The sequence below is a fragment of the Aspergillus niger genome, assembly GCF_000002855.4.
Source record: "Aspergillus niger supercontig An01".
Taxonomy (NCBI): Eukaryota; Fungi; Ascomycota; class Eurotiomycetes; order Eurotiales; family Aspergillaceae; genus Aspergillus; species Aspergillus niger.
This window is the reverse complement of record NT_166518.1, coordinates 1,651,317-1,667,844: the sequence shown is the minus strand read 5'-3', so window position 1 is coordinate 1,667,844 and position 16,528 is coordinate 1,651,317. Positions and strand designations below refer to the sequence as shown.

Here is a 16,528-nt window from a genome sequence, read left to right as displayed (position 1 = left end):
AAATTTCCGTCCACAAGTAGGAGTCTCCTCGTGGAGTCCCACCCCCACTCGGTATATAACCGCCCGAGGATACTATCTTCGGCAACCCCCACGACATCCAACTTTCTCCAGTACTCTTCTCACTTACCTTTCTCACCCCTCCACTCTCTAACAAAACTATAATCATTCAGTTACACAAATACACATAATGGGCTCCAGCGACCCCAAACCCAAGGTCCTCCTCCTAGGAGACATCGTCCAGTACGTCTATTGCTCATCAATCACATCATCATCATCATCATCATTCCCCGCACCACAACACTACCCCTCCAACCACCAATACTAACAAGAGTAACAACAACAGCGCCCACACAACCTGGTCCTCCCTCTCCGACATCGCCGACCTAATCCGCCCGACAGCCACCAACCGCGCCGAATTCATCCAAGAATGCCAATCCGGCGCCCTGGACGGCGTCATCGCCGCATACCGCACCTTCGACAGCGTGAGAATCACGGGTCTAATTGACGAGGAACTCGTCAACGCGCTGCCTAAGTCGTTAGTTTATTTGGCACATTGCGGTAAGCTCCACCCCTACATCACCATACAAACCTCCACAGACAACAAAACAAGATGATTGATCAATGCTAATGGCTTAAATATGCAGGAGCCGGCTACGACCAAATCGACCCGCACGCATGCAGCGCGCGCACCCCGACTCCCATCCGGATCTCCAACGTCCCAACAGCAGTGGACGACGCGACCGCCGACGTCAACATGTTCCTGATCATCGGGGCGTTGAGGAACTTTAACGCGGGCATGCACGCCCTCCGCGAGGGGAAGTGGCGGGGTCAGCCTGCGCCGCGACTGGGACATGATCCGCAGGGTAAGGTGCTGGGGATTCTGGGGATGGGAGGCATAGGTAGGAATCTGAAGAAGAAGGCGGAGGCGTTTGGAATGAAGGTGATTTACCATAATCGGAGAAAGCTGAGTGAGGAGTTGGCGGATGGGGCTAGGTATGTGAGTTTTGATGAGTTGTTGGCGGAAAGTGATGTGGTTAGTTTGAATTTGCCGTTGAATGTGAGTAATTCTATTCCCCATGGTTGTTTGGGTTGTGGTGGACGGAAGTATATGCTGACTATAGTAGAAACATACCCGCCACATTATCAGCACGGCCGAGTTCGCCAAGATGAAGGACGGAGTGGTGGTTGTTAACACTGCTCGCGGTGCTGTTATGGATGAGGAGGCGCTCGTGCAGGCTCTTGATAGTGGAAAGGTGTATTCCGCTGGATTGGATGTCTTTGAGGAGGAGCCGACGGTGCATCCGGGATTGGTCCGCAATCCGAATGTCTTGCTGGTGCCGCATATGGGTACTTGGACTGTTGAGGTGAGTGTCTCTACGTAGTTTTGATTATGGTGGTCGGGCTGAGTACTGATACGGCTATAGACACAAACTGGCATGGAGGAGTGGGCGATTGAGAATGTCCGCATGGCGCTGGAGACGGGCAAGTTGAAGAGTCCGATCCCAGAGCAGGCGGATCTATGAATTTCATATTGTACATATTAGTACGTCTAGACTACGATAGATGGTGCCAGTCGCAAATACATATATACAAGATGTTCATTATTCATTCTTCTGCGAAAAGGAATAAAAAAAAAAAAAACTCGCAGCTTGTCAGGGCAGTTCCCCTTCAAGCAGGCGAATTGAGCCATGATATAGATAGATAATCGACAAGAATGTAAACCACCACCTTATCAGCAATGCAGCCGTAATAACGCCATGATAACTGCCATCCAGCTGCAGCGAAACTGAAGCGAATCAACTCCGGAGTCGTGATGCGACGGCTTCCCCGTATTTCCGCAGTCCGGGAGAGAGAGAAGCATGGCCCACCAACCGGTTCCATCCAATCTGGGCCAAAGCTGGGGAAAAATGTGAACAATAAGCTGGCAACAATGAATGAGCAAAGCAAAGGAAAGAAGAAAGAAAAGATCTAGTTAAACATCGTCAAAGGTAGTCGCCAATCGCTTTTTCATATTACAGGTCGCAAATAGATATCGTCAGTGCATGCAAGCCGGCTCGGATTTACTCCCGCGAAACAATCCAGGACCGAACCACCATGCCGCATATGCGCTTGATCACCTGGGTGGTGCCCTTGCCACCCGCTTCCTGCTCGAGGAACTTCTGCGCCACGTACAGCTTCGCCCCCGCGTCCTTCTCGTTGGTCGTAATCGGTTGCGGGAAGCTGCGCGGGAAGTCCGCCCACCGCTGGCCCAGATGCCGGGCAATTGCAATTGAGTAGATCACGTCACGGTTTTCAAAGGTATCCAGCAATGTACGGCACCGTGCGAGTGTGTCGTCAATCTCCTTGGCCGAGCTGGCTTCGTTGTCGTGCAGCGTCAAGAAATGCCCGATCGAGCTCCAGAAATCCAACGACCGTTGCGTCAGCTGATCGGGCAACAACGGAGGGTTGGCCGCTGGCTCCCGCGTCGGAAACTGCGCAAGCGGGTTCGAGTCCAGGTGTTCCCCAGTGATCATCGATTCGATGACATCCAACCGCTTAGCAGCAGCCAGAAGATCGTATTCCGGTTGAGTTCCCGTAGATACGTTCATCACATGGCGACACAGAGTCATGGAGCTCCAGACGACTGACGCTTCGAAGCTCTCCAACCGAGCGAGCACATTGGGATCGCCAAGGTTGGGATCATTGAACGCATCAATCAACGCCGAGTACTCAGCCATGAGCTGCGCGTTGGCCAGAAGATGTGTCAGTGCCTTCTCCTGGAACCACCGAGTCTCGAAGAACTTGTCAATGGCAGGAGCGTACGTTGCCAGGAAGACCGCCTGAATTTCTTCCAGACGGTTTGGCGGGAGGGAGGTGATCGGATGAGGGGGAGGAGGCGGAATGCCGCGTAGCGCGAGAAGGTCGCTGATCTGAACTTGTTTTACTGCTCACGGTTAGCAGATGTACCCTAACACACCCTTGGATGACACTTACATCTGACGTTGGTCGGCTCTGATGGGGTAGCGCTGGTGCTGGTCATGGCGGGGTTGACCGTCGGCTGCAGGCCTCCCTCCACGGCGTGCTGAATGCTAGCCATGTTGTTAGAGTTGTTCACGTCCAGCGATGGGTCAATTGCAGTGCCGTAATCGTAGCGTTCACTTGGCGGAGCAGGCGACTCAGACGGAGCAAACGGTTGGGACGCAGCTGGCATGTAACCCGGAGGCGCAGCGGGATACGAAGTGGACGGATCCTGAGGATTGACCACCAAGGAAGGATGGGGATTAGGAGCAGGCTGGATGGCCGAGGGCGTGGGTTGTTGCTTAAATACGGGGTCGTAACCTAAGCATTCGCGCTTGCTCTTGACACAGTTGCGGCAGACAGGATGGCCTTCGTCACACTAAAGATATCGGTCAGTGGCAAGACTCAGCCGACAGGTAATGGTCTGCTAGAGCTTGGGAAATAATAAAGCAAAAAAATAAGCACGAGGAAGGAGGTCGAGGGGTGGCAGCGAAAAAAGGCAGCCCAGACAGGCGGGGAGCACAGCGATAGGCGAGTGGGCGCAAACAACAACAAGCGACCGGCGGGGTTGCTGCTGCACAAGCGAAAGGCCCGCCCCTCCGCCATTCCCTCGCTCCCCGCCTCTCTCTCTCTCTGTGCCTTTCCAACTGCATCTCTCCCCCTTTCTCTCCCGCCAATCCCATCTCACTTATTGCTGAGGGGTCATGCTTTTTTTTTTCTCTCTGCCATATTTTCCTGGTACGTACCTTGATTCTCCGCTTACGACAGGTGAGACACCCCGTCTTCGTCCGACGTTTCACCTCCTTCTTATGCCGTCCGCCCGACAACAGCTTATTGGGATCTCCTGGTAACTGATAGCGCATTTGCGCGTTTGCGTTCATGCCCATCTGCCCGACATTGGTAGGGTATCCCGTCATGTACTGGCCCACCGACGGCATCGGAGGCATATTGGATGGCATCGGTGAGCCAATAGGTGCCTGAGGGATCTGCGACGATTGTCCCGAAACGGCATGATGATCCATGGGCTGCATCGAAGGCGCATTCATTGAGGGGGAATGACTCTGGTGGTTGTGGTACATGTCCGATCCTTGCTGCGGCGGCTGCTGCTGCTGATACTGATGCGGCTGTGGCTGCCCCGGCGTATATTGCTGGGACTGCTGCGACGGCGTATGTTGTGGCGCAGGCGTAGACTGATGGGAGGGTGAATGCTGCGGTGGCTGCGCATATTGTTGATGATATGGCGGCTGCGGTTGTGGGGTCTGACCCGGCGTTGTCTGATGCTGCTGCTGCTGCCCTGGCTGCGGCTGGTGCTGTTGCTGCAGTGGTTGCGACTGTTGCTGGGCTGGTTGTTGCAGTGGGGTGCCATTCACGGGGGACTGATACGTAGGAGCAGGTGTAGACGACTGTACGGATTGCTCCGTAAAATCAAAACTCGTTCCTGGCCCTGAATGCGTAGGCTCCGATGCATGACCTTCGTTGGACAACGACTTGGTGTCGGGAAAGGAGAAGTCAGGCTCCCCGCCCGGCAAATGCCCATCTGCAGCCGGCAATGTAGTGTCCAGTGGTGGCAGCGAAGTGTCAATGGGCGGCAAGGAGGGTATTGTCGCATCGATCGGGGGCAGCGTATGGTCAAGGTTGGGTAGATGATCGTCCATTGCCGGCATTGTAGAATCGATAGGAGGCAGAGATGTGTCTATCGGTGGAAGGGAATTATCTGTCGTGGTCGGCTGCGTGGTTTCAACAGATGGTAATTCCGTCGACTCAGGAGCCGGGTTAGGCAGCTCGCCCGACGTGTTCGTCGGCTCTGTCGTGTCGGCCATCTCAATGGTGAAGTATATTCCCTCGGAAACTCGAGGAAACTGGATGACTGAATGTGGCTGAAGAATTAAACCGACTGTAGACAGGGACTTGTCGAGGACACGTAGAACTCTGCGGCTGATAGAACTTGCAGGGGTGCAACGATCGCGAGGTGCTATTTTCTCTAGTCTGGAAGATAGGCGTGTTAGTGACCAGACCTCGGCCCAGAAATTCCATGCACCCTCAAAGCACCGCAACTGCCGCCCGAGTGTTATTCGGCTGTGAATGTAAGGGACATTCAACGGGTTCCGACGTCTGGGTTTGCGCATGGTCGCGACGTAGTGAGCTGCTGTTGATGCTCCACGGTTGAGCCGCGCATCGGAGGAATTTCATAGGCCACGACTCTCGAGTCGATGACCAGGAGTTCAACGGAGTAGTCTGCGAGATGATCTTTCTCGAAATCTGCAGATCCGATGACAATGCTGGTATCGGAACCCAGGTGACGTTGAATGCGACCGTCAGGGAATTCCCACCATGTCGCCCAAACGTGGCACTTCAACGACGCAACCACCACTGGGGTTTGCCATCTCGTAACATCCAACGGCCATCCATGACCATCTTGTCTTTCCTGCGAGAGTTGACCTTTGTGCGAGCGGCCAAATCCCCAACTGGAGAAGGGAAGGCAGCGGAGTTGGGCGGGCGCGTTTCGGGAGGCAGGCAGATCGGGGCAGGCAAATGGGAAAGAAGCTCTCGTTAACTTACCATGCACTGGGCCAGATAAGCGAAAAGAAGCGAGCCGAATGACTATAGCACCAAAACACGCAATTCGGCACCAGACAGTCTCCGCATTAGGGGTGGGGGTTGGAGCTGGGATTGCGATTAAAAAATGTTGTTGCGCCCGCAAAAGAGAAAGAAAGAGAGAAGAGCTTCGGGCCCGCTTGAAGAGTCTCTTTTCTCCCCCGGACTTTTGCCAACGCTTGCCAGTTTTGCGCCAAATTTCCATCGGCAGCAAAAAAAAAGGGAACCAGCCAGTGGCAACTCAACCCGACAACCATAAATGGCTGCTACGCGTTTCTTTAACAGCAACAATCATTTAATCTCTTATTCTAAATATTATCGAGATTATACTAATTGATAATATTGACAGCAAACTACATGACCTTATAAAGTTTCAAATAACTTCATTATCATCCCATCTCAGGAGCCTTGACAAAGCCTCAGCTGGTCTTCTAATGCGTTTCCTCTCACATACGAATAGGCATATCTACTTGTAATTCTCTGATGAGTATTGCCTTGCCTTGAATGCTGTTGATGTCAATATTAGTTCTGCAAATGCATATCAGCCTTGTTGATGACTGCACGTACACCGATGGAAGCAGTCCATCTTCTGTCTCAGATCTGTGCTTAAATCGGACCAGCCGTTCTCTTGATATCCAGCTTCAGGTTCCACACCTGTAACTCCGTAGATTCCAGATTCAGTCATCTGTATGCTGCTCGGCTTCAGAGCCTTGGACAGGGTTTAGACACGGAATCGTGGTTGCATTTCTATGCGTCCTTTCTCGGCAATGTTTGCTGGACCTCAACCGCCTGGCAGACGGTGATCAACCAGTTGTATTTCGCTGACGATAATGCATCGTCAGATAATATTGCACTCGAGTAGTAACGAGAACCGCCGACACATAACAGCACCACGCACTATCGAAAAATGCTGATCGTGATGTTTGCCGTTACTTTCTCATAACCTTAGCCTTGCGCTTTTTAAAGACAACCCCAGTAGCTGGGGCATCTTCCAGTTCCTCCTTTGTCACAGGAGCCGCCTCGGAGGGGGCAGTCTCGCTCTCCTGTTTGACTTGAGACGGCTCACCGGTCTCCGGAGCTGCTGCATCCCCTTCCGACTTGACCGGCAGGAACTGACCCTTGACGGAATCCGACGCCTTCTCAGGCTCTGGCTCCGGCGCCGATTCCGCAGGAGCTGCAGATTTACCCTTTTTAATATCTTTCGTCGACTCCAAAAGAGCATCGAGGTCAGTGTCCTCTTGGGCACCCGGATACACTCGTGTCCGGGAGCCCCAGCCCTTACTAACGAACCGTTCGGCTTCCTGTTTCGCCTCTTCTTCCTCCTCATCCCGCTCTTCATGCTTTCGTTTGCGTACCCCTAGTGATTGACTGGCTTTTGATTCCTCCGAAGGTTGTACGACTTTCTCCGACAGTGTCTGCCATTCTCCGGCCAGGGCCATCTCACTGCGGTATTCTTCCGGAATAGCGATACCCATCTCCGCTAATTGTGCCATTTGTCGCTTTCTCTCTTCCAGAGAAACAGGTCGCTCCTGAGGTTTGGGCGCCGGGGCGGGCGCACGTTTCCAGGGCGCAGCATCCCCGTCTTTTCCACCCGCAGACCCGGCTACGGTCTGGCGAAGTCGCTCAACCTCATTTTTCGCTCTCTGTGCTTCGCGCTGTTGCTGCTCATTGTTCCGATGGATGTCACGAAGGAAGCGCTTTAGATTACCCTGATGCTTGGCTGTAGCCTCATGTTGAGACTTTTCGAAGGCGGTATCGCGAATGAAGATCTTGCATTGCTTGCACCAAAACTTGGGCTGTGTCGGAGTCAGTGCTGAGACACGGGAGATGAGAGAGAACGTTTCTGCCTACCGCTGATTTCCAATACTCCGCCATGGCTGTGGACCACTTGCTTTGAATCTTTCTGTAATCGGCCAAAAGATGGATGGACTGCTGGTCGCCAAGATGATATCACGCCGGGCTCTGCCTTCCCGACCCCGTGCCGCTAGTCCCAAAGGGGAATTTAGTTGTCGCCTGCTCAGTACTCTGTGAGACTATAAAGAGACCTTGATCCTGCAATTGAACATGAGGAAATTCAAGCACATCAGCTCCTTTTGCGGTTAATTACGCCTATCTGGAGGTATAGTTGTTGCAATGGCTTCCTCGACGGTGGTTGAATACGAGTTTGGTGGACCGTAAGCACGCACCTACCCCGGACCCTATCTAGCCTTGACAATATAGACTGAATTGCCGGTAGCCTAGGAGCCGCTGCCATCACCATTGGCCTACCTTTGCTCCTGTACTTCTTTGCCTTCGGCTGTAACGATGTATCAGGCTGTCCTGTGCCTTCGCTGTTGAGCCCTCGTACTTTCACTTGGGAGAAATGGACCGCGGAGACCGGGTGGCCTGAAGGTGGAATATGGGGGCTCTTCGACTGGAAAGTGACCGGTGCAGTGCTGGCATACTATTTCTTTATCTTGCTTCTTTGGAGGCTCCTCCCAGCACAAAAGGTTCATGGAACTAAACTGGTCCATCATGGCCGTCCGCTTGAATATCGCATGAATGGTAAATATACTTATACTATCTGTGAACCCCGGCTGCCATATGCTTCACTGGAACTGCGCTGACCACAACACTTGACAGCGTTCCCGACCAGCGTTGTCGTTTTTGCTCTCTGTGCAATTGGCACATACTTCAAAGGCGCCGACTTCGCTGTATGGACGTATATTGCAGATCACTATGTGCAGATGTTGACGGCCAATTTATTGATATCATTTGCACTCGCCACCTACCTCTACATCCGCAGCTTCGGCGTGGACACCAATTACCCCAATAGAGATCTTCGCGAACTAGCAGCCGGCGGGAAGACAGGCAACGTTATCTACGATTTCTACATTGGTCGGGAATTGAACCCCCGTGTCACTCTTCCATTCTTCGGGGAGATCGACATCAAGACTTGGTGCGAGATGTATCCTGGCTTGACCGGCTGGATCCTGCTTGATCTTGCCTTTGTCGCCAAGCAGTATCGCACTTATGGCTATGCCTCCGACAGTATTCTGTTGATCGCCTTCTTCCAGGGATTTTACGTGCTCAACAGCCATTACAATGAATTAGGGCTTCTGGTTATGATGGATACCACCACTGATGGCATGGGATTTATGCTCTCCTTTGGCGATCTTCTCTGGGTGCCCTTTCTATACTCAACACAATGCCGTTATTTGGCTGTCTACCCTTTGCAGCTGGGGTGGTTCAATGTCGCAGCTGTGAGCGCCGTCTTTGCCCTGGGACTGTACATCTTCCGGGCCGCAAACGACCAGAAGCACATGTTCCGCACGCACCCCAACAATCCGAGTGTGGCAGGCCTGTCGTACATTCAAACTAAGCGCGGAACTAGACTGCTCACAGCTGGATGGTGGGGGATGTCTCGGCATATCAACTACTTTGGGGACTGGCTACAAGCATTGCCCTTCAGTTTGCCTACGGGAATGGCAGGATATCTGATTTACCCGGCAGGGAGTCTTGTGGCTGCCTCACAGAGCTTCCAGATGACAGACGGGCGCAAGGTCGTCCAGGGTGAAGCCCAAGGTTGGGGAATAATCTTCACCTATTTCTACGTACTGTACTTTGCAATCCTGTTGATGCATCGGGAACGCAGAGACGATGCTATGTGTGCGGCAAAGTATGGCGAAGACTGGGAGAAGTACCGGCGGGCGGTCCGGTGGAGAATCCTCCCCTGGGTTTACTAGATGATCTTAACGTATGGATCGTTAGCTAGGCTAAGGGTTATTAAATAGATTCAACTGTATGGCGTCTACTATATTGGCCAATCATCGGTGTTCTGAAGGTTTAAATAAGATGGTGTTAGTCTGCAAGTAGCGGAGATGAGGGCAATCGTCCCTATAACTCTGATGGTTGGCAGGGCAACGTAACAAACGGCGGCCGGACCACAACAGCAAATCCACTTCACTCCCCTCCTCCATCCTGCTCGCGTTGGAATATTCCCGTGTTACTCAGTATCGCTATTCAGTATCATCCTTTTATCTCACTGAAGCCCGGTAGCTTATTTTGTTTATATTCTACAAACTCACCGTCTACCGGCTTCAAGTCCCTCCTTCCCGAGTCTCGCTTGACGTCAGCGCCGAACACACATTCCGCCGCGGATTCACCATGAAAATGGCGGACTTTGTCTGTCCTTCCGACACATTCCAGGCATGGTGAGTCCACCCTTCTCTTTGGACAGCCTAAAGGCCCGTTGTCTGTTTGGGACTCAATGTGGGAGATCTGTTGCGCCACCGCCATGTTGCGGCCCCCCTTTTCTCCCACTATCGCCAGTTCTCCGATGAACATCGCTGAGCCGTCATCGATGTCTTGTTTTCGCGTCACTAACAACTTACTCTCTCTGCAGCCCTCCACATCTACGGACCACCTTCTCTCAAGAAGATCGATTCAGATTTACCCCCGTCAAAGCTACTAGAGCCGCCCCCCGCCCCTGGGAACGCAAACCATCAACCGCATTCCGCGCCCGCGGCAAGTCGCGTAAGGTCTGGAAGCGCTTTCGCACTTCGTTCAACAGCATGAAAGCTCTGCAGCAATTGATTGCGGCAGAGCGTCATACCGTCGACGACGATCTCCATCTGGAAATCAACACGTCGCGGAATCCCGGCCTCCGTCGCGGTGTCAAGCGCAGATGTTTCGCTCTGGAAGCGGACGACTTGGAGGATGGTGTGCGCGGGCGCTCCTTCTTGGAGACGCAGTGGGAGTCCGAGGTCAATGGGCGGCGACGTGAGTTTCTCCTACCAGCTGCTTCAGAGGATTACCCAGTTCGTTGGGCTAACAACCCCAGGCAAACTTCCCCTCATCTACAGTGACTTTGTCGACATCCCCGATGAGCCGGTTGAATACGACAGCCTACAACCAGAAGAGTCGTGTGACGATGTAAAGAACGACCAGGAATTGCCCACGTCGACGTTAGAAGAGCTCGCGGAGAACCCTGCCGATATGGACGAATCCTCCAGCCCGATCCCGGAAACCCCCACTAAATTGGCGTCCGACGCAGCCTATAGCCGCTCGCTACATGGCCAGTCGCCGCTAGTGGTTGGTGGCATGGTGGTCGGCACCCCAGACTTAAGAACCCGCGAAGACGTCGAACAGCCGACTGTGCAGCTCTCCGACGCAAGTGAAGAGAAACCTGCGACCCCGGAGCATGATGGCCACGTTGAAAACACAGTATCTACGATGATCGGTGAAGAGCACATGGACGAAGAGCCGACTGTGCCTGTCGAAGTAGAAACCCTGGAGGAACCGGCAGCGGCTACGGTCGCCGCGCCTGTGCAGGAATTGACGACCGAGCAGGAATCAACGCTCGTTCGGTCGGCACTCCGAAGCTCATTGGACGGAGAGGATACTGAGTTGCTCAACAACTTCTTGTCCAAGGCCAAAGCCAAGCGTGAGGCAAAAGCCGCTATGGTCGCCCAGGAGCCCGAAAAGACTGAGCCCGAGGTGTCGGTTGTTGTTGCATCTCCCACACCACCGGCGCGCCGCGCGCTGGAGGACCTTGACACCAACTCGCCCTCACCGCAGAAGCCTCAACTGTCGCCTACCAAGGAGAAAGATGAGGCCAGCCCGCAGCCATCCAGCCCTCGACGCAGCACTCGACCTCGCACCGTTCGCTCTTCCAACCTGTTGACGACCATCACCGCTGCGGCTGCAGTACGCAATACCCTGTCACTGCGCCGTGCCAAGGGCACAGAATTCGTCTTCTTGCAGCGCACCGAGGCCCAGGAGCTGGCCCTCACGACGCGGCGAAACACGCGACTGAACAAGGGCAATGCACTGGCACCGAAGTTCGTTTTGCAGGGTCTCACACGCAAGTCGCCAGAGTCTGGGAAGAAGGCCGGTACCGCCCCTTGCACAGATAGCGAGACGACAGGAGACGTCTCGGAGCGACCGCACAAAACGGCGAAGAAGCATGTGTCGTGGAACGACGAGGAACTGGTGCAGTTCGACGACGGATCAGAGGCAGCAAAGGGCGAGGAGCATGACGTTGCGAGCCGCGGAAGCAAGGGCAAAAGCCCCGAGAAAAGAAAGGCAGCCAGTAGCCGAACAACGCGGTCTCAAGTGGCGCAGAAGAGTGGTGGGGAGGATCGCGCCGATGCAGCGCCTACTGCACCCGCTACTGCAACGCCTCGGACGCGGCGCGTGCGCCGGCTGGGTCCCGGAGCACCCAAAGCCGACTCGACGGCTGCAACAGCCGTCAGCAGCGTTTCCCTGCCCTCTCCGTCGTCCAGCAGCGACAACAGCGCGAGCACGGCGGAGCAGCGCAAAAAGCTCACCCCCAAGTCGCCGAGGCGGGTCCCGGCGACACCGTCGAAGCCTGCAAGCGACAGCATCAAGACATCACTGCGCAGCAGTAGCGCGAAGACCAACCTGCTGAAGATCAACGCTGGGTCGACGCCAGTGCCTCGGAAGATGCGTCCGCGCGCGTGAATATGATATTTTGTTGATATCCTCGTTTGCTTTCTCGTTCATTTGGCGTTTCGGGATAGTGTACATATGGGGGGACCTGACAGGGAAGGCGTTTGGTCTGAAGGCATGGGTGTTGCCGAATCAATTACTTACTACGTTAATATGAGATTTCATCATCTATTTCCATACCATAGTAGTAGTAGGACATCCTGTGCATCTCCCTAATACAACCTACAACCTCGATGCATAAAGTGCAACACATGGACCTCAGCCTTGTTGTTTCCACCATCACATTCAGATCTGCACATTACTCACATCCTTGCAGAGGATATGCACTGCGGAGGTGCAGTAACCTGGTAATCCATGGATGAATATCCAAGCTCTACACACACCTTATATTTACTCATACATAATGGATTTCTGCATGTCTCTGCACGATGATATAACCTCTGCATTGGGGGTTAAGGTTTCCCGCCCTGCATTGTACATATACAGTATAGCTGGGTTGCAGGTTGATGCAGTGGGAGGTGCCGGTGAGTGGATTTGATATTTATTTTGTTGTGGATAGTAAAAGGTAGAGTAGTAGTTATCGGTCGTGGTCGTGGCTCTAGTAGCTGGGCTGGAGTGAAGAGGGAGTAATTACTATCTGTAGTACTAACTCATTTAATAGTTGCAAATGTATATTTGCGTCAAGCTGAGCCTATGGTGTTCAATCCTTGAAAAGAGTAGGTGATCTTCTCATCTGAAGATACAGTACAAGGGTATCTAACGGCTTTGGTAAAGCAGAGCGATATATTTCGTCCGAGTTTAATGGAAAATATCTATTCCCTTAGTAGTAATAGTTGCAACATTGAGATGCGGAGAGAATATACCATCACACCACATGGGGAAACTATAGTGAGCTTTGACTACCACCATCATGTTTTTAAACTTTTGCACAGTAAACACATGTCGACGATCACCCATCATACTACTAAGTAGTACTGTACTACACAATAACTCCCCTCAATCAACTCATCTCCAATTGACCATCACACGAACTACCCCAATTGCTCTCTCTCCCTCCCTCCCCATTAATCCCTCAATCTCAAAAAATTACCCCACATCTCATCCCCATCCCACCCTACTATGTACGTAGTCTACTTTGCTTACACTCCGTATACCACAAAGCTAAGAACCAACAAACCGCAAATCCACGCAGATCCAAAGCCAAAAAATCAAAGTTCAGCCCAGGATGCAATTAGCTTTTTTTCCCCTTCGCTGAACTTCCCTAATTCAGGGCGCATATCGCGGGTAGACTCGGATACTAAGACTATCTTTGAAGTAAGCTACTTTGTATATTATGTAGTTTAGTATTTTGGTATGTGGCAGGGTTGATGGATCCAAATTTCAGATATGTTATGTTCTTCTGATTGATTTGTTTAACCGGGGTGGGAATCAGGCACCAGTACCAACCAACCATAACCAATGTAAAATGGTAGTAGATACTACTACGAACTCCTTCTCCTCCTCTAGACGAATGATATCTGTTGTCTACTAGTCTACCTACTGGATAAGTAAGTAGGTAGCGAGGATACTACTCCTATCTACTCCGTAGTACCTATGGATACTATCGATAGGTTACTATCCTCCGTATTCAGAAACATACCAAGTGGACCATTATCCATATCATCCCATCCAACATAAATAATCCCGCAAACATACTAAGTACTTACTACACGTAGATAGTAGATACTACTAACTAGTATCCCAGATAACCACTGTAACTAGGAGGAGTATACTTCCACCGTGTCACATTCAATCCCAATGAAATGTACTTTAGTATCCATAACTCCATCCATCTTCTCCATCCCGACTGGATGAACAAATCAGTAGTAAATGGGGGTTTCTACCCCTCTCTATCCTAACCAGTCCCAATCCAGCACCCAAGTAAATACTAGGGCTAGGGCAGTAAACCCCCCCCCACTCCCAACCAAATCCGTACTAGCCAAACTAACACCAACTAAGACAACATAACATTCACAGTACGCAAGCCCCCTTTCCCAATCCAGCCACTCGGTGTTTTAGGGCTTCTTCCAGATTTGCCCACCGAGGGGGGAGAACCCGGTACCTCGATTCCGAGATTCTCCGATACGACCATGACTAGCCTGGTTCGGTTAGAGTCCCGTTCCATATGTTCCTTCGCCCCTCCTTTTGTTTTAATTGTTTTGTTTGATTCCAGGCACGTTATGATGAAAGAATATCTGTCTCTATACCAAGCATTGCATATAATAACAGGATTTAGTATATATGCTGTCTTGGTGTGGTCGATGAACGTTCTAGACGCTCGTCAAAGTTGCCACATAGCCCCTGTGTGCCGCTCATTGTCAGATGTTATGGGTGGTTTGTTTTAGATATTCAAAAGGATTGAAGGGTGTGTGGTAGGTACGGATTATGAGGGTGACGTCATTGCGCACTAGCCCCGTCAACGCATGGAGGACAGTCCTCCGACCCTCCGAGTAAGTAGCCTACTTTGTAAAACTAACTTACTGGGATTAGTCCCGTCCCGTCTCCATCAAGCCACTTAGGTTATTGATTGTGATTCGGCTCGCAAGCACATGCATGCATGCATGGATGGGTTGAGGTTTCATTTGCGAACTGTTGGTGGGAGCGATGTTTGATGGCTGGGATTGGCGGATAGAAGTGGTTTCCTATTATTAACTTATTATCCTCGACTATTTATTATTATTATTTTTTTTATTTTGTTCCGTCTATTCTAAGGGGTAAAGGAATGAAAGTGAAATACATGGATTGCTTTCTATACGTATTGTATTGTGGTGTAATCTGGCTATTGCTTTGGATTGCTAGATACACATTTCATCTCAATAGGTCCATCCACTCATAAGCTCATTTTGTCCAATTTTACTGGTTTATGGCCTGCATAAATCAAAAATCGCTCTCTATCATCATCTAAGCAGAAAGGTTCTTGGCGGTCTCCTCGGGCCACACGTCGTAGCCAAAGGTGTCCTTCATGTTGACGAAGCGGAAGTGACGACCCTCAGCCACCTTGTTGACGGCCTCGTACTCCTCATCCGTCAGCTGGATGCTCTTGAAGTTGGACTCGATACGAGCCGGGTTGGAGCTCTTGGGGAGCACCACGTAGCCACGACGCAGACCCCAGGCGATGAGCACCTGCGCCAGGGTGTAGCCGCCCTTCTTGGCGATCTCGTTCAGCGTCTGGTTCTCGCTGACCTTCTCACCCGTCGTGGGCACCTGGTTCTGGGAGCCCAGGGGAGAGTAGGCCTCGGGCAGGATGTCGTGCTTGAAGCAGTAGTCGACCAGCTCCTGGTTGGGCAGGAAGGGGTGGATCTCGATCTGGTTAACGTGAGGCTTGACCTCAGCGTACTTGAGAAGCTTCTCCAGACCCTCGATGGTCCAGTTGGAGACACCAATCGCCTTGGCCTTTTTCTCCTTGTAGATCTTCTCCATTGCCCTCCAGGTGGGCTCCGGGTTCTCAGTGAGATCCTTGAGGATCACGTACTATCGGAGTATCGAGTCAGCTGTGCTCCGACCGGTAGTACCCGACAGAATTGAGTGAAGATTTACCTTTCCATCAGGGCCAATCTTGGGCTTCTCCTGAGTCTCCTTCTCGGCAGCAATGGGCCAGTGAACAAGGAAGAGGTCGATGTAGTCGACCTTGAGCTTCTTGAGGGAGCTCTCGATGGACCACTGCACATCCTCGGGGCGGTGGAGGTGGTTCCAGACCTTGGTGCAGATGAAGATGTCCTCACGCTTGACGGAGGGGTTGGCAGCGAGGAAGTCCTTGACGGCGTCACCAACCTCACCCTCGTTCAGGTAGTACCAGGCACAGTCGAGGTGACGGTATCCGGTGTTAAGAGCGCAGGTGACGGCCTTGTAGGTCTCACCCGTGGCACCCTCGTTGGCGAAGGTACCGAAGCCGACGCCGGGGATCTTGACGCCGTTGCTGAGAGTGAAGGTCTGTCCGGAAGACATGGTTGTATAGGGGTATCGATGTGATGGAGTATAGAAGGGATTGGGTATAACTGAGGAGGAAGAAGAATAGCTAAGGAAGCCGAGGGATGAGTACAAATAGCGGGTGGGAGGGGAAGAAGTCACTTGGTGGTATCGGCGAGGAGGGGCTCTCGTTGAGAAGGCAACTTTACAGGCAAGAACAGCAAGTGGGGTGGAGGGGGTTGTGTTGATGAGGGGTATGATGCTGTTGCTACTAATTCTATTATGCAGGGTCATTTCTTTGACTTTCGGTTTGCTGCTGAATGTACACTTGTACTTTTTTTTTTTTTTTTTTTGACTTTAACCAGCCATCTTGTGGATGAACATCCACACTTGACCTTGGTGTTTTGGTTTATTTCCAAGCTCGAGCTTGGGGGAGCTCCTGGTGGCATATTTTTTTTTTACTCAGTGAAGCTTCCATCCATGACGGCATGGGCACGTTTTTGGTTTGGCCTGAAGAGACACCAAACCCACTTTTTTT

At 52.0% G+C, this 16,528-nt stretch overlaps 8 protein-coding genes across 8 annotated transcripts; 4 read left to right on the top strand and 4 right to left on the bottom strand.

Annotated features, from left to right (window-relative positions):
• Positions 1-187: 187 nt before the first annotated feature.
• Positions 188-1,523, top strand: An01g07030 (uncharacterized protein; the record flags this gene model as incomplete). The annotated part of the gene is made up of 5 exons (XM_001389090.1): positions 188-240; positions 344-558; positions 645-1,057; positions 1,125-1,364; positions 1,425-1,523. The coding sequence occupies 5 exons, from the start codon at positions 188-190 to the stop codon at positions 1,521-1,523; spliced, it is 1,020 nt and encodes a 339-aa protein (XP_001389127.1).
• Positions 1,524-2,060: 537 nt separating this feature from the next.
• On the bottom strand, positions 2,061-3,190 carry An01g07025 (hypothetical protein; the record flags this gene model as incomplete). Its single annotated transcript, XM_001389089.3, has 2 exons — positions 2,061-2,923; positions 2,974-3,190. 2 exons carry the CDS (start codon positions 3,188-3,190, stop codon positions 2,061-2,063), a joined length of 1,080 nt encoding a protein of 359 aa, XP_001389126.1.
• A 199-nt stretch (positions 3,191-3,389) lies between these two features.
• Positions 3,390-5,123, bottom strand: An01g07020 (uncharacterized protein; the record flags this gene model as incomplete). Its single annotated transcript, XM_059749058.1, has 1 exon — positions 3,390-5,123. The coding sequence occupies one exon, from the start codon at positions 5,121-5,123 to the stop codon at positions 3,390-3,392; it is 1,734 nt and encodes a 577-aa protein (XP_059603211.1).
• Positions 5,124-6,521: 1,398 nt separating this feature from the next.
• Positions 6,522-7,467, bottom strand: An01g07010 (uncharacterized protein; the record flags this gene model as incomplete). The annotated part of the gene is made up of 2 exons (XM_001389087.3): positions 6,522-7,388; positions 7,444-7,467. 2 exons carry the CDS (start codon positions 7,465-7,467, stop codon positions 6,522-6,524), a joined length of 891 nt encoding a protein of 296 aa, XP_001389124.1.
• A 258-nt stretch (positions 7,468-7,725) lies between these two features.
• On the top strand, positions 7,726-9,317 carry An01g07000 (uncharacterized protein; the record flags this gene model as incomplete). Its single annotated transcript, XM_001389086.3, has 3 exons — positions 7,726-7,766; positions 7,829-8,136; positions 8,215-9,317. 3 exons carry the CDS (start codon positions 7,726-7,728, stop codon positions 9,315-9,317), a joined length of 1,452 nt encoding a protein of 483 aa, XP_001389123.1.
• Positions 9,318-9,738: 421 nt separating this feature from the next.
• Positions 9,739-12,057, top strand: An01g06990 (hypothetical protein; the record flags this gene model as incomplete). The annotated part of the gene is made up of 3 exons (XM_001389085.3): positions 9,739-9,785; positions 9,977-10,353; positions 10,415-12,057. The coding sequence occupies 3 exons, from the start codon at positions 9,739-9,741 to the stop codon at positions 12,055-12,057; spliced, it is 2,067 nt and encodes a 688-aa protein (XP_001389122.1).
• Positions 12,058-12,448: 391 nt separating this feature from the next.
• An01g06980 (hypothetical protein) lies at positions 12,449-12,756 on the top strand (the record flags this gene model as incomplete). The annotated part of the gene is made up of 2 exons (XM_059749029.1): positions 12,449-12,569; positions 12,707-12,756. The coding sequence occupies 2 exons, from the start codon at positions 12,449-12,451 to the stop codon at positions 12,754-12,756; spliced, it is 171 nt and encodes a 56-aa protein (XP_059603210.1).
• Positions 12,757-14,985: 2,229 nt separating this feature from the next.
• Positions 14,986-16,029, bottom strand: An01g06970 (uncharacterized protein; the record flags this gene model as incomplete). The annotated part of the gene is made up of 2 exons (XM_001389083.3): positions 14,986-15,555; positions 15,622-16,029. 2 exons carry the CDS (start codon positions 16,027-16,029, stop codon positions 14,986-14,988), a joined length of 978 nt encoding a protein of 325 aa, XP_001389120.1.
• Between the last annotated feature and the right edge of the window lie 499 nt (positions 16,030-16,528).